This window comes from Urtica dioica, chromosome 12 (assembly GCF_054948205.1).
Source record: "Urtica dioica subsp. dioica isolate 48M chromosome 12, U.dioica_male_clone48M_v1_H2, whole genome shotgun sequence".
Classification (NCBI taxonomy): domain Eukaryota; kingdom Viridiplantae; phylum Streptophyta; class Magnoliopsida; order Rosales; family Urticaceae; genus Urtica; species Urtica dioica.
Genome location: NC_142767.1, coordinates 15,521,268 through 15,537,654, shown reverse-complemented (window position 1 = coordinate 15,537,654; position 16,387 = coordinate 15,521,268). Strand labels below are relative to the sequence as shown.

General features: G+C 38.6%; 1 protein-coding gene and 1 pseudogene across 1 annotated transcript; both read left to right on the top strand.

Annotated features, from left to right (window-relative positions):
- The first annotated feature begins 2,870 nt into the window (after positions 1-2,870).
- Positions 2,871-5,228, top strand: LOC149379521 (auxin response factor 16-like). The gene is made up of 3 exons (XM_089603769.1): positions 2,871-3,064; positions 3,325-4,884; positions 4,971-5,228. The coding sequence occupies exons 2-3, from the start codon at positions 3,329-3,331 to the stop codon at positions 5,038-5,040; spliced, it is 1,626 nt and encodes a 541-aa protein (XP_089459895.1). The 5' UTR covers positions 2,871-3,064; positions 3,325-3,328; the 3' UTR covers positions 5,041-5,228.
- An 8,828-nt stretch (positions 5,229-14,056) lies between these two features.
- Positions 14,057-15,713, top strand: LOC149379520 (organic cation/carnitine transporter 3 pseudogene; annotated as a pseudogene).
- The last annotated feature ends 674 nt before the right edge of the window (positions 15,714-16,387 follow it).

Genomic DNA, 16,387 nt, shown 5'->3' with positions numbered 1-16,387 from the left:
GACATTATTTTACAAATCAGCGGAAAAACAAAAAAATTGCTAAAGAATCAACGATAATATACACATTCTTGTTACGAGAAAGCCTAACGATGGATGATCACGTCAATGGGCACGCCACACACTAAATAAATATAATTCCAACAATATCGATAGTTGATTCAATCCCAGAGTTTTAGTGGAATAACAAGGAAATAATAAATGTCTAATTTAGAGAAAAACATATATTTAGCTTTAACTATTAAGTCCATATATAACCGAAGAGCCTGCTCTAAGATTATGGCTTTGGGACACTTTGTAATAATATTTCATTAGGTACGATTTCACTTTTGCAAGCTAAGCAAAATATGTTTTGAATTTATAAAAGTTAACGAAAGAAATCTTAAAGGTTAAGCAATAAAGAATAAATATGTGTCTTTTATTGTTTTATATTTGTTTGATTGATTATTTATTCAATCATGTATAAACAATAGGTTGTTCAACTAGTTGTCACAACTAATAGTTGAACAACCGTCTCGTAACATTTAGTAGTTTCAATTTGTATCAGAGCGGGTCACTATAAGTGAGATTCAACCACATTTATCATTACCTTTTACACAATAATCGAAAGTTGTTCTTAAGGTATTTGATGTTTTTTTTAAAATAAATTAGAATTTTGATTAATTAAAGGCACTCGGCCTAAATAAATGTTTCGATATCCGGTGGGAAACAATCATTCAACACCACAGCATCATCAAAACGGAGAGCAGTTTTGGCATCATAGTGAGCTATGCCATTACAAGAGCGAGAGATATGAGAAATGTTAAAACAATGAACTCGTCGGTGAGCAGCAAGATCTCGTTGATGAAGATACCAACGTCCATGTGGGGTGGAAGGTTTCTGGTGATGGAAGAGACCACCGTGGCGCAGTCAGACTGAATGTGAAGGTTGTGATGCTCGGAATCTTTAGCCAGCTTGATTCCCCAAAGAATGGCAAGGGCCTCGGCGGTAGGGGCGCTGATGGCTCTATTTAATGGGGCAATAATAGTGCTCAGGGCCTTGCTTGTGGCAGATCTGAAGATACCTCCGATCCCACAGCTCTTGAGATATGCGGAGAATGTTGCATCGACGCAGAGGGAGAGCGCGGGTGCAGGGGACGGGAGCCATCGCTTATGGGCTGTCTCTGGGCAAGGGGCTGGGGAAGCTGCGCGGTGGCAGTTTCTAAATTCCTCGAGGTAGTGCAACGCGTTATTCTCCGTATTTTTCGGGGAGCCAATCCACCCATCTTGGATGCAGTTTTTTTTTTTTTTTGGTTCCAAAATTTTCAAGCGATCATCGTGAAGGTCTTGAAGTCCAGAACATACAGAGTGTTTCATCTCGATGAGGAAACCCAACAAATCTCCATGGAGGATGGATTTGATGGTGGCCCATTAACCTGTAGATTTTCAGCTTTGAACGACGTCCTTGCATTTCCAGATAGCGTGGAAGAGAGTTTCGCTCATCACGGCATCAAGGGCAGATTTTGGTCCATGGACATTCCTCTCGAGGCAAGTGAGGACATGGTGGGGATCCATATTTTTCTGAGTTTCTAGAGGTAGAGATGGACCTTGGGCGGCACTTGCAACTTCCATATAGACTCCCACCATGATTCAAGGGTTCGAGGGTTGGAGGACCTTGGCATTCGTTTGGGTCGCACCCTTTGGATTGGAGGATCTTCCTTAGAGTATTTGATGTTATTTTATAGTTTTTAAGTGTATTTTCAGGTATAGAAGAGCGAGAGAAGGACTTGGTTCGAAAATGAGCAAAATCAGAGCTATTTTGAGCAAGATATGGCTATTGAAAGTCAAGAGTTAAGAGGAGAAAAATGACGCAACGCGTCAGCCGATAGAGTGTCACGTGCAAGATGCATTTTGGACGTCTAGTCATGGAAGCAATTATTTAAAGAGCTCAGTTTTTAGCTAATTCGGTCATTGGATCACGTTCAAGAGTCCAAAATGCTCTGGAAATCCATCATTGAGTCTTAGGTCTAATTTATTCAATTACACTATATTCTACAGTTTTAGTTTTAGACCTAAGTCTTGAGAGAAACTTTAAGTTCTTGAGTTCTTAGATCGAAGAAGAAGGAGAAGAGCTTGTGATATTTTCTCCAATCAAATTCCTCATCAACTTCAATTCATAATATTATTTGTTTATCACTTACTCTCGTTATTTGTTTTTCTTTAAACTCTAGTTGTTTGATCTTATTTGTCTACTAATGATTTTGTTTGAGATGAGCGTGAAAGAAAGACAGAATTGGTCTAGCTCCACTTATAGAAGGGCCTTACTGTGACTAGTAAAATGTCAAGATAAAAGGCTTTCTCAAGATAATTTTGATGAGAGGGTTTTGATGAAAGGGCTTGGAAAGCACTTTGAAAGCTTAGAGTGCTCATATATTTACTGTTGAGAAGGGTGTAATTACTTCTACGCCTGAAGACAAACGGTCAAAAGATAAATATAATTAAAATGTTAGTCAAGTTAATTTTAGCACAAACTATATGTCAGATGTAAGAATTAAATAGAGATTTGGATCGATCAGTAAGATAATCCGAATTTAGAAAAAATTCTAACTAAATAGATAATTTATAAATTTCAAAATTTTGGGTACAAAATTGTTTTCTCCATATATGTATCACGACAAGTAATTATTGTAATTAAAAAAATCTAAATTATTTTTAATAAAAAAATTATTAATTATTTAGAAAGTCAAACTTGAGCTATAATGCTATTAAGGCTCTACTACCTAAAATTTACTCTCGAAAAAAAAAAAAAAAAAAAAAAAAAAAAAGACTCGAGCCATATTCACGTGTGTGTGGGGGTATATAAATAACCAACTATTTCTTTCCGCACTTGAACCGACCCACTATTCACTGTCCTCACACCGTTTTTCTCTCTATTCTCTTTCACTACAAATTCTATCGCCGGTCTAACCAAAGCCAACCAAAATCTGCCTTAGGTTTTTTTTCCCCTTTTTGTCTTCCTTTTCCGTTCTTCTGAGCAGGCGCTCCGATCGAGATTTTAGCTCCTCTGTTTTTCGTCTCCGAATTGAGAGGTAAATTATTGATTCTCTTCCTATATTTCTCTGGTTTTCTTTTCGTCTCGGTAAAACCTGGAAGTTCCAGTGATGGTTTGAATGATATACTTGTGAATTTCATGTCTGATTTGCCTTTTTTCCTGGCATTTTAGCTCTTTTAGTTTTCAAATCAAAGGAGTCTTGTGCGTCAAGAGTGTTAAGATGGACAAATCGTTCTAACAATAGTAGTTCAATCTCTATATCTGACAATGAATCTATGTAACTTTCACATGTTTTAGAGAGATGATGAGAGTAATGGATTCGAGTGTTGGAGAGAAATGTTTGGATCCGCAGCTATGGCACGCCTGCGCTGGTGGAATGGTTCAAATGCCGGCCATCAACTCCAAGGTGTTCTATTCCCCTCAAGGTCACGCCGAGCACGCCCAAGGCAGCTCCGATTTCAGAAATCCCAAAGCTCCGGCGCTGATCCTCTGCAAGGTCGTCGCGATTCGCTACATGGCCGACCACGAAACCGACGACGTGTACGCGAAGATCACGCTTCTCCCCGTGAAGGACAGCAACGAAGCCGATTTCGACGACAATGGCTATGGCTACTCTGGTAATGTGTTCGACAATCCCGAGAAACCGACGTCGTTCGTGAAGACGCTGACCCAGTCGGACGCCAACAATGGCGGCGGATTCTCGGTGCCGCGGTACTGTGCGGAGACGATATTCCCGCGGCTCGACTACTCTGCGGAGCCGCCGGTTCAGGCGATCCTCGCCAAGGACGTCCACGGAGAGACGTGGAAGTTCAGGCACATCTACCGAGGCACTCCGAGGCGACACTTGTTGACGACCGGGTGGAGCAACTTCGTGAACCAGAAGAAGCTCGTCGCGGGAGACTCGATCGTGTTCCTGAGAGCCGCGGAGAGCGGCGATCTCTGCGTCGGGATCAGGAGGGCCAAGAAGGGGATCGGGTACGAGCACGAGCACCGTTCTTCGTGGAACCCGAAAGGGAGAGCGGAGATCGAATCCGCGGTCGAAGCCGCGGCGAACGGGGAAGCGTTCGAGGTGGTTTACTATCCCCGGGGAAGCGCTTCGAGTGGAAGCACGCCCGAGTTTTGCGTCCGGGCTTCGGCGGTCAAAACGGCCCTGCGAATCCACTGGTGCCCGGGGATGAGATTCAAGATGCCATTCGAGACGGAGGATTCCTCGAGGATCAGCTGGTTCATGGGGACCATCTCTTCCGTGCAGGCCTCGGATCCGGTCAACTGGCCCGACTCGCCGTGGCGTCTTCTCCAGGTGGCGTGGGACGAGCCGGATCTCCTCCAGAACGTGAAACGGGTCAACCCGTGGCTGGTCGAGCTCGTGGCGAGCGTTCCGACCCCGTTTTTCTCGCCCCCGAGAAAGAGGCCGCGAGTTTCGCAACACTCCCCCGAAGAATTCCCTCTCGCGGGCATACAGGAAGCCAGGCATAACGCTCGTTTCGGGCCCTACCAACAAGATCTCCATTTCCACCACCACCCGAGCCTATACCACCCTAAACCCTCCGCGGCCAGTCTCAACTTCATCAACATATTGAGAAACACCAACAACAACGACGACAATGGCAGCGACGACGATATCTCTTGCTGGCTCAGAATCGGGCATAATCCGGAGCAGAGGCTGAAGGACGAGCCGTCTCTGCAGCCGCGACCCTTGTTGTTGTTTGGACAGGTCATACTGACCCAAGACCAGCTCTCAAACACCTCCGCGAATCTCTCTGACGCCTCGAATTCCTTTTCCGACGCCTCTGGAGGAGGAGGAGGGTCTCCGAGGGACAACTCATCGGGTTGCGTTAAAGTTGACGAGCCTTTCAGGTACCCGATTCAACCGTATCGTGTCGTGGGCGTTCTTTGTTCTTTATCCGTTAATGTTTTTTTTTTCTTTTGTTTATTTGTGGCAGTGAGTTCTTGAAGACGGCGACAAGGCTAGGCATTCTTACGGAACCGCAATCCGACACCGGAGGCTTTTAGGACAAATATAGACCCACTTTTCTAATTTGTATAGACTAATTAGTTTCTAAAATTTATCTTTGCATTTTCTCTGCAACTTTTTGGGGGAGAATCCCCTGCTGCCATTTTTTTGAGTATTTACATGTTTGGATACTGTTGGGATCAAAATGTAATTCATATATTTCCAATGCTCTATTTTGTTTGAGAAATATAGCCAGAATATCCTATTACAAGTCTCTTTCTAACTGGGAATTCAACCGCTGATTCGCCTTAGGACAATATAACAGTTCTCCAAATAGTCCAGAAAAATAACAAAACAAGAAGCAACAATTTGGGAAATAAGTGAAGACAAGATAATTAAAATGTTACTGTCATCAGTCACTATTTGTCTAAGTTGAAAGCTTGTTGTCGATGTAGGAAGATCAACAATTGTGATAAAGAGTTGTCCAAAACTCCAAAAGATAGCAACATTTGATCTATATATCTATGTAACATAAAACCCTACTTGAGTTTGACCAAACAACAAACATTTGCCCTTGTCCCTTCATCACTCGTATTCAAACCTTTTCGTTGCTCAAGAATTGGCTATTTTTTCAAGTATTTTATATGGATGCAAATATTGTGCCGCGAAAATGGGAGCTTGGAAGGTCATACGTGAATAAATGATCTCTCGAAAATCTGAAGACACATGTATTCACTATATAGTATTCACTTCCGCTTGTGGATGTGTGAAGCTATGATATTAAACTTTTAAAATTATTTATTTTTTAATCTCGAAATGCATGTAGCAGACAATGATTCGTGAGAAAAGGGATAGACCAAAGTGCTATTTAATGACTTGACATTATTTTAATATTATGAATCAAGATATGTAGTAGTATTTAAAAAAACAGAAAAATGAAGGTCACGAAATCTGGCTAGCTGGACTAATAGACAAGAAAATAAATAGGACAGCAGACCACACATTCTTTGTGCGCAGAATTGGGATCTCCTCGTTGACGCCAGTGTGGTTTTCTGTGACTACGCGCCAAACTCGTCTAAAATATATATTTATTAAAATACTTCCTCAAAAAAAAAAAAAAAAAAAAGAGAAAATATCACCAGAAAATCCCAGTTTTGACCCTCTGTTTCACATTTTATTATTTAAAACTCTCAGTTTTCTGCTTAATATGATCCAACAACCCTGGTAGTCGCTTCTTTTATTTCTTAATTAACCCTAAGTATTGTTGATTTCTATAATATTTTAAATATAGTCAAAATTAATATCATATATATAATTAACAATCTGATTAATTTTTACAAAAATCCACGAAACTTAAAAAAATTGCAAAAAGTCCATCAACAAAAACTAGGGTGTTTTGAGTTTTGACAATGTTATATAGAGAAGCGCAGGGTGTTGAAATTGATAAACCTAAACCAGTTTTCAATGACGTTGAGCTATATAATATATATATATATATATATGTGTGTATATATATATATATATATATATATATATATATATATTAGTGATCAAGATGGCAAGATCCAAGATTTTACCCTGAACGCGGTGTTGTCTTGTTAGTCAACTCCGGCAATCAATTTTCCTACATTTGGGAAATAAAACCGAGGAAAATAAATTAAACTCCAACCTGTTTCTCAATAATCTCTCTTATTGTTTGGATTAATAGTTTTGTATTCAAGCGCACGAATTGCATGGGAAATATTAAACAAGTATTTGTTTGAAACGTGGGTTGGTTCCGTTGGGGATTGAGACACTGTAATAAAAGTCAACTCTCAGAAGTTTGAAAAACAAACAAACTTAAACTTCTTTTTTATTTACAAATTATCTCTAATTTAATATTTATTTTATCAAAATTTTGAAAATCACGGTTTGCATAAAAGCAAACGTTACCCTTTCAAATAGTTATTTTGGTGCAATTCATCCAGCTAGCTTTAGCATATTTCTAATTATTAAAGATATAAAACCTTTTATTTTTCAGCATTGCTTAGTTTTCATCCCAACTTCGAAGACAAAATCGGGCTATATTATGCACAAATGTTGATCATTATTAGTAAATAGTACAAAAACTTGCCAAGAAATATTACAATGTATTAAAAAGCGAGTACGGTTATGCATCAGAGCAAATGTTGATTTTTCCACCGTAAGGCCCATTTTAGTTTAAAGCCTAGCTATTTAGATACTTTGCTATTTTGATGGGGAAATTATACAAATAACGTTTTTAGGTATAATATTTCCAAATTAACGACAATTTTAAATTCATTCAAAAATAGCATTTTTTTTCAAGGGCCATGAGCGCTATCTAGCCAATTTTAAATTTGATTTTAAGAAATTAGCTAACATTTTATTTATTTTAGTAAATTAGTTATTTACCAAAGATTTATTAAAATTAACGTATAGAAATAGTAGAGACAATCATGTAATATCCTATCTGATTAATAAGGTAACGTCACTAAATGTAGCTAGATTTTAAATATATTTAAAACGTTGACTAGATTACAAATTCAACGTTTCAAGTGACCTAATTCGTTAGAGTTTTCTTTGTTCAAATGCTAAAAATTATTTTATTTATAAACAAAATTGTATATAGTAAATAAAATTAAATTGAGCCCAACACACCAAAAAAAAAAAAAAAAAAAAATTCTTACAAAATTGTAAAACATTATTAAAAAAATGATTATCTAGAATTTAGATATGATTATTTTCATACTAAAAACTTTAAACATGTTATTTTTTGCGATAAAGTACAAAAAAATGGCTATCAAAAGTAATTTTTACTATTTACAATTTTGATATTGGACCTCAGCGTAAAAAAGATCCCTAATTTTAATCATATCCAGATCTAATTTTGATAATGTTTTCTTAAAGTTCTCATTTTATTTTCTGAAAAAACTTTCAAAAAAGTTACAAGCCTAATTATTATTGGGACGGCCCTAGGTGGTCACAAAATATAAAGAGCAAAAAAAAAACATAATTTAAGATTCTGAAACCTACTACCCAAAGTTGAACAAAAATATGATTTATAAACAACTTCAATTCTAAGTTCAATCAAATCTCAAGTTAAGAATAGAGCCATTATAGTGTGTTTGCAACCAATACAACAACAAAAAACTACAAGCCTTGGTGTTTACTCCTTCTTCCGCGGCGTCCGCTCCACGTGCATGGTAGACAACATACTTAGTGTGTGTGCGTGCGCGTGTGCGTGCATGCATATGTGCGTGTGTACTGTGTGTGTTTAAGTAAAATGCGGCGTTTATTCTCACATTTTCTAGAAATAGAAATATCACTATATTAATATCAAATATACCCTAAAACATATTTACCTATCAATATCATCCCTTTTTGTAAGATTTTATTACTTTCTCAGATAAATATTTTCGTTTGACCATAGTACCTATAATGAAATCACCCATTTTTATTTTCATTTTCTAAAAAGTGAACAAAAAAAAATGAATTAATAATGTGTCTTTCTGTAATTCTTAAATGAGACGAAACTAGTAAAAGAGAGAATGTAAATTGAGGGTGTTGAACAATAAGTGAAGCTTTCTAAACGAGTTTCAATATAAAATTGTATGCGCCCGCTTCTGTCGAAGCCTCTAGCATTTATGGTCGTTTGAGAGTATGTAAGTTGATCAGACCCACATTCTGACGGTTGTTTCTAATATATAACTGCCTCTAATCGTGTGTAGTGGGCGGTTATTTGGTTTCATGCTCGGAGTAACCGTCAAAGTGTGCGTCGTCGAGCGATATGTTAAGTTTAAGTGGCCATGTTTTATTATTTGACTAGTATTTGACCTACTAGTTTCTCTTCTCTTTGAAGTTCTACTCGACAAGGTTCGTTCTTGCCTTACGAATGGATAGTTCCTTATTACAAAGTCCCATAAAGTCTAGTTTACTTGGGCCCGGTGATGGATACATGTCGCTCTAGTTTACGGGTAGTTCGTTGGTCGACATATGCGAATTTTAGGAGTAACACACTAAAAATTGTATACCGAGATTCAAATCGGCAATAAATCCATAAAAATTTATAAACTTACCTCAAGGACACCAAGACAATGAGCCAAGGGTGGTGTGGGCGATGATGGCGAACATTGGTCAGAGTCAGAGGTGACTCGACTAAATCGCGGGTCTTGGGCTGGACACAAAAAAAATTCCATATTTAAAAAAAAAAAATCAAAAACACGTTGAAATCATATGTTTAACTTCACATACCATTTGACTTATTATAAAATATAAATTTAATGTAAAGCCATATACCATAAACATTAAAAATAATAAATAATGAAGAACGAATTCAGCATAAAGAACAAATAAATATGTAGAACTAAAAGAACCTAAACTTTGAAGAACCCGAGAGAGAGATAGAGGGAGAGAGAGAGAGATGAAGGGTATTTTAGTGCAAAAAATTCCTCTCTTATTTCATGGTCAATAGTTTTAGAATAAAAAGCGAATAATAGATTTTGCTAAAAAAAAAAAATTAAATTGTCTTAGTTATGAAATTATCTCATATAAAAGAGAATCGAAGCAACAAAGAAAATGGGCTCTCAATACAGTAGCACATCATGAGTCTCATCTATCATATAGCACATTCAATTTTTTTTTTTTTTTTAACTATATCCATTTGTATTTAGAAGGAATCCTACTTGAAATTTCGACGTTCTCGGCATAAGTATAACTTGGTGCCTAGTGATATTTGCTGTAATATTTTTTATTTTAAAGATACTGTCAGTAGTAAATTGGACAACTTATACAAAGTATTGTTATATATATGGTCTATAAGATATGTAGCAATATTTACAGTGTTAGTTTTCCATTAGTCAATCTTAGTAATTTTTTTGTAAATAGTCATGACCCCTTATTTACAAATGTAAATTGGCAAAAATACTCTATCAAAATTTCCATTCAAAAATTTTCCAATTTTAAAATTAAATAAAATTTAATCCGAGTATTTATTAACTTTAATTTGAGTATTTATTAACTTTAATCTAAGTATTTTATTAAATTTAATCTGAGTATTTTTTAACGATTATTTACAATTATTTACTTTTATTTTACAAATATTTTTACAGTCAATATTTGAATGTGTTGACTATTTACAAAATATTATTTTTTATTGCAAATAAATAATATTTACACTATTATTTACAACTATTTGCAAAATTTTACAACTTTTATTTACAACTATTTACAATTGATTCGAACGCAGTGAATAAGCATATGTACTCGACATCTGCACCGATCCGAACGTTGCCGCCGAGATCGCTCCGGCCAATCCGTGCTTCCACTTTGAGTCAAAAGCTTCTATGTTCTCTAATTTCCAATCTTCTCGTCGAATCCAGCAACGCCCTTGCCCGTCAACAAGCAGCACAACCTCACTCATGTCGTCATCAATCGCCGAAATCATACTTTTACCTAATATTTGAATCCGATTGTGCCAAGAAGAAGAAGAATAACGAGGTATAATTTTATTTTCTTTTTAAGATTCGAAATGTTTAATCAGTTTGAAGTTTGAACTGTAGTGAGACATCTACCAGCTCCTCAATTTTGACTTCGAGAGAATAAAAATCAAATTCTCAATCTATCTTATCCTTCAGATTTCTCTACACCCAAAGAACAATAGGAACAACCAAAAAAATCTAGACATTAATTTCTTATAAACTTCAACAAATTTCAAACAGATCAAGAGCGATAAAGAGAAATCACTATTCTCGCTGATTGCAAATAAGTTTAAAAAATATTCAGATCTTCAGTGTGTATTTTAATGGTGTTTTTCCATTACCGTTACCGTTTCGAGGTTCAGAATTTACTGGTAACCCCTGATATCATAAAGGAATACCGGGGAAAGCAGGAAAAAGAGGAAACCAGTACAGTAGAACTTACCGTTACCGTAGAGAAATACCGTCAAATGCCGTATTTACCGAGAGGAATCCAGAAAAGAAATATACAAATTAAAAACATACAAACTACGTAGGATAAAATTTATAAAATTAAAAATAGTGTACAATGTTTCAACACATTACCAAATTACAAACACAACAAAAACTAAGTTCAATAGTACAAACCAAGATGATAAAGTTCAACACAATCCACCAAATACCATAATTCAACAAATTAAACATAAAAGGAATATAAATGACTAATCATAGCGACCATATGCAGCGGTCATACAGTAATCATATCAACTCATGTAATGAGCACATGCACGAAAGTACCTGTCCAAGTGATAGTTGTACTCATCTTGAGATGCAGCAAAAGACATGGAGTGGAAGGGATAACCTGGAACTGGTCGCACCGTGTGGGGAGCTTGAGTTAATGCATAGTAGTCCTGGTTGTAACTCGAATACCCGTCATCATACGAGGACTCCATGCCTTGAGGACCAATTGATACCGATCCGAAGTTGTAGGACAAGTCATCAACGTCATTGCTAGACGTAAATGACATGGCATCATTCATACCTCCGCCCTGACCTTTGCGCCCGTATTCTGAATAAAAAAATGCAAGGTGATGAAGACGATCATAATCTTCTTCCAATGGTGCGTATCCAACTTGAGCACCGCTTTTTTTTTGTTCTTCAATGTAGTTCTCTGCGTCTGCAACCTCCATATCGAGGTACTTGTTATGAATTTCATACGGTGATGGTATAGAAACATTAGGACCTGCAATATGCCAATATACATCACGTTAACGTTTCAAGAACACATGCGATGCGACAATATGGAAATACAATTAGTGATCATGAATTGATGATTACCTAGATCTTGAGCGGTCGCAATCATGTTTTTGAACTCATGCGAGTCCGCCTTACTCGCCGGCACATGTTGGTGAACAAAGAATTTGGTTATAGATCTCTCAAGCCATGTTTTCTTCTTTGGCTCCACCATCTAGCCAATTTTTTTTTTTTTGCTTAGCACTCGCAGACTAATATAATGATGGAGCAGCCAGTGGAGATTTTTCCGCATAACCACTACTGGGCCCCGACATCGTCCGAGCTTCCCATTCTGTCTGAGCCGTCTCTTGTCGTGACCTCTTTATCATTGCTCGTAATTGGGCTTCGTAGTTTTCTTCTTCGTCTGATTCAGCCACGCCAACATTTTTATTCAATGTCTTGCGAATCGTAGAATCCAACGACTGTTTCTTCTTTTTTTTACGACATTGCCTTCAAGTAAACGTCGCATCTCTGCTTATACTTTAGGAGAGACTTTTTCACAGAATCTGACACTCTTGGTTGGGTCTACAAGGGCTAGGTGGTTTTTCACTCTCGTGATGCCGCCGCCTCCCATAATGTGATTGCAAAATATACACTGGTGGGCGCTATTTTTTCCGGGCACGGGCGTACAATACCTCCTAGCTGGGTCGGGGGTCGACATTCTTGTAAGTTGTAACCTACAAATTTTAAAATCACTTTTAGTAAATCAAATTAGACTAACAATCACGAATCATATTCACAAACTAACATATTCCCGGAACTAACATATTCCTGAATCTAAATGAAAATTTAAAATAATTCATACCAAAGTCTAACATTGAAAACAAGTCATAAGAATTTCAAAATAAATCAATAAACAAGTTCATCATAACCATAATCATCACTAACTAATCAAAAAATTGCAAAATATTTCGGATTAATTAAAAAAAATAGAAAACATGAACACAAAGTCTAAAATTGAAAACAAGTCATAACAATTTCGGAATAAATCTCTAAACAAGTTCAACATAACCATAATCACCACTAACTAATAAAAAAATTACAAAAAATTCGGATTGATTAAGAAAATAGAAAACATGGACACAAACTCAAAATCAACACTACATTCATGTTCACAACTACCATATTATACATAATCTTCAAGAATTATCAAGAAATTTCAAAATTTAACTCAAAATTATCAAAAAAAACATTTTGACGTCGGGAAGCTCACCGGGAGATGTCAAAACTGACGGGATCTGGAGCTTTTTTGCCTTCGCCGAGTCGGGAAATGGACAGCACGGCGGGATTTGGGCGGGATTGCAGAAGAAATGGTCTGGGTCGCGGTGGAAAATGCAAGACCTATACCCGATTTTTCATTACATTGAACCGGACCGGGAAGTGGGAATCGGGTTCCTGTCTGGTTCCCCCGGAATCACCGAAATATTCGGGTTTTGCACTTTTCAGTGCCGGGGACTGTAAAAAAGGAGAATTTGCCCGGTTCCTGTCCGGTTCCCTCGGGATTTAAAACCATGGTTTTTAGTATGAAAGGAGAAGATGAAGTGAAAAGAGAGAGAGGAAATTGGGCTCCGAATGAGCAAAAAGTTATTACTATAATAGAGCAAAAAGTTGTAGCTTAATTACCAACGTTTATTTTGCTTGTTTTATTCTATTTTTTTCATATATTATATTTGCTATTCGTATATTATTAGCTACAGATATAGAGAATATAAATTAATATATAAAATGATAAAACAAAGAATGCTTGCTATTTCTATATAGTGTAGCTAATACATCCCTTTTTATACATGAAAGAATAGAAATAAATATAAAATATTACATATATATAATATTGTAAAAATAGCTTATTTTGTATCAATATAGGAGAAAAATAAACAAAATATTTTTTATATTGTGATAAAAAAATAATATTTGAGATATTATTAATTTTCAATGTATATTTTTTTAATATTAAATGGTATATATATATATATATATATATATATATATATATAAATTATTTTTATTTTTTATTATTCATTGAAAATCTTTCGATAAATTCAATATTTTACGGTTTACCCACGCGGGATTGGTTTACTCTACGGTATACTGATTTTTTTTTCCCAGTATATCCTTGTTAATCCCTGCGAAAAGAGCATTTTTATAAATACTGACTTTCAGCACGGTAGACGGTACCTCAAGAATCTTGGTAAAATGACGCAAATATTTTCATATATTCCATTACAAATTGCTGAATATTTAAACTCCACGCCTTTTCCACCATTTCCCAAAGGCAACTTAGTATATAGCTAACGTTAATTAGTATCTCTTCATACCTCTCCAGCGATCGCAAGGAAGATATACTCGATCGCTTCCACATGGCGAACCCAACGCCGCTTCTTCTGGACGACGAGCCTCCGAAACTCACGGCCCTAAGATTCTCCAAAAATTCCATCGACTCTGTCATCAACGAGATCGTCGGAGACGAGTTCAGCTTGACGGTATTCCTCCGAGCCGCGCTCGTCTCCTTCGCCTGGTTCTTCGACGCCCAGCACACCTTCGTCACCATCTTCGCCGACGCCGAGCCCGCGTGGCACTTCACCGACGGATCCGCCGCCGCCAATGTGGCGGCGGCGGCGGACGTGTGCCGGATCCCCGGGGGGTCTTGGGCGTGGGACCTCCCGGCTCGAGCCTCGACGGTCTCCGAGTGGGGCCTCCACTGCGCCGGGCCGCTCGCCGCCGGAGCTCCGGCGTCGGCCTTCTTCGCCGGGTCCCTCCTCGGCGGCTTAACCTTAGCCCTGCTCGCCGACTCTTGGCTCGGGCGGAAAAGGGTTCTCCTCCTCTCGTGCCTGGTCGCTGCCTCGGCGGCGCTCCTAACCGCTCTCTCCCCGGGCCCGCTGGTCTACGCCGCCCTGCGGTTCGCCGCCGGGTTCGGCCGCGCCGCCATCGGAACCTGCGCGCTCGTGCTTCCGACGGAGCTCGTCGGGAAACGGTGGCGCGGCTCGGTCGGCGTGCTAGGGTTCGTCTCCTTCACGTTAGGGTTTCTCTCGCTCCCGGGGATGGCGTATCTCAACAGAGGCCAGTCCTGGCGAAACTTGTACGTCTTCGTCTCGGCGCTGACGACGTTTTACTCCGTCTGTATCCACTTCTTCGTCACGGAGTCTCCGCGGTGGCTCCTCGTGCGAGGTCGAAAACAAGAAGCCGTCGAAGCGCTGACTAAAATTGCCAGTCGGAGTAATAAAATTTCCTGTAGTTTGCCGGATATTCCGTTGGGAACAAGCTCGGAGCTAACGATCTTCTCCGCCGTGAAGATTCTGATTTCGACGCCGTGGGCGCTCCGGCGATTACTAGCCGTTATGGCACTAGGGTTCGGCATCGGTATGGTCTACTACGGAATGCCGTTATCTCTGGGAAGCCTACCGATAAGCCTTTATCTAAGCGTGACGATCAACGGCTTGGCCGAGTTCCCGGCCTCAGCCGCGACCTTTTTTCTGGTCGCGAAAGCCGGCCGTAAAGCGTCCATCCTATTCCTGACGGTCTCCAGCGGCGTCCTCAGCGCTGCGTCCTCGGCTCCGGCGGCGGGGTGGCCGGACGGCGTGCGAGTGGGGTTGGAGGTGGCGTCGTTCTTCGCGGCGTGCACGGCCTCGAACATGATGCTGATATTGGCGGTGGAGCTTTTTCCGACGGTGGTGAGGAACTCGGCGGTGGCGGCGCTGAGGCAAGCGGTGGTTGTCGGAAGTGTGGTGGCGCCGCTTCTCGCCTCGGCGGGGCGGGGCGGGAAAGGGTTGTTGTCTTTCGGGGTGTTCGGGGCGGCCATTGTAATCTCCGGGATGTTTGTGATTTTTCTGCCGGAGACCAGAGGGAAGGTGCTCTGCGACACCATGGAAGACGAGGAGGGCAAGCAAGAAGATGATGCTATACAGCTGTTGATTTAGGAAAGTGAATGTTTATTTTGTATTAAAGAGTGTTTACAATTTTGACTTTGATACCACTTAATTACATAATTTTGTGTCGTCTTTTTTCATTCCAACTTTCTATAGTATTTTTCATAATTCCAATTATATTATTCTTTACAATTATCTAAATTGGCTTCTAGAAATTAGATTTAAAAAATACAAAATTAGGCTTAAGACTCTTAGGCCTAAACACTAAATCCAAAATTAATTTAATAATTCAATACACTTCCTTTAAAATTGATTTTGCTACCAAAAAAAAAAAGTTTCGCACTTAAAGTGGGGCTGAAGCTAGATCGGTTCGGTTCGGTTTTTGACATTTTTTTATATTCGAATCCAAATTTTCGGTTTTTAAAAATTTCGGTCCAATATTTGGGTCCAGTTTAGTCTAAAACTAAAATTCAGATATCTGAATATTAGGTTATCCGGTTTCTTAAATCCAATATCCGGTCCGATATCCGATTTTCAAAATTCGGTTATCCGGTTCTTGAAATTCCGGATCCAGTTTTAAATCCAGTTTAAAGAAATCGGTGATCCAGTTTTTAAAATCCATATCCGGTTCTAAGACTACTACAATGATCAAAATACGAGTCATATAAAGCTCCAAAATAATATTTCATTAGTCTAAAATTGAATAAAAGTAAAATTCAAAAAGACGTCCGTCTTCACAAATTCATACGTTCTCGTCTCCAACTACCTAAACATGCAAATATCATAATATAAAATTA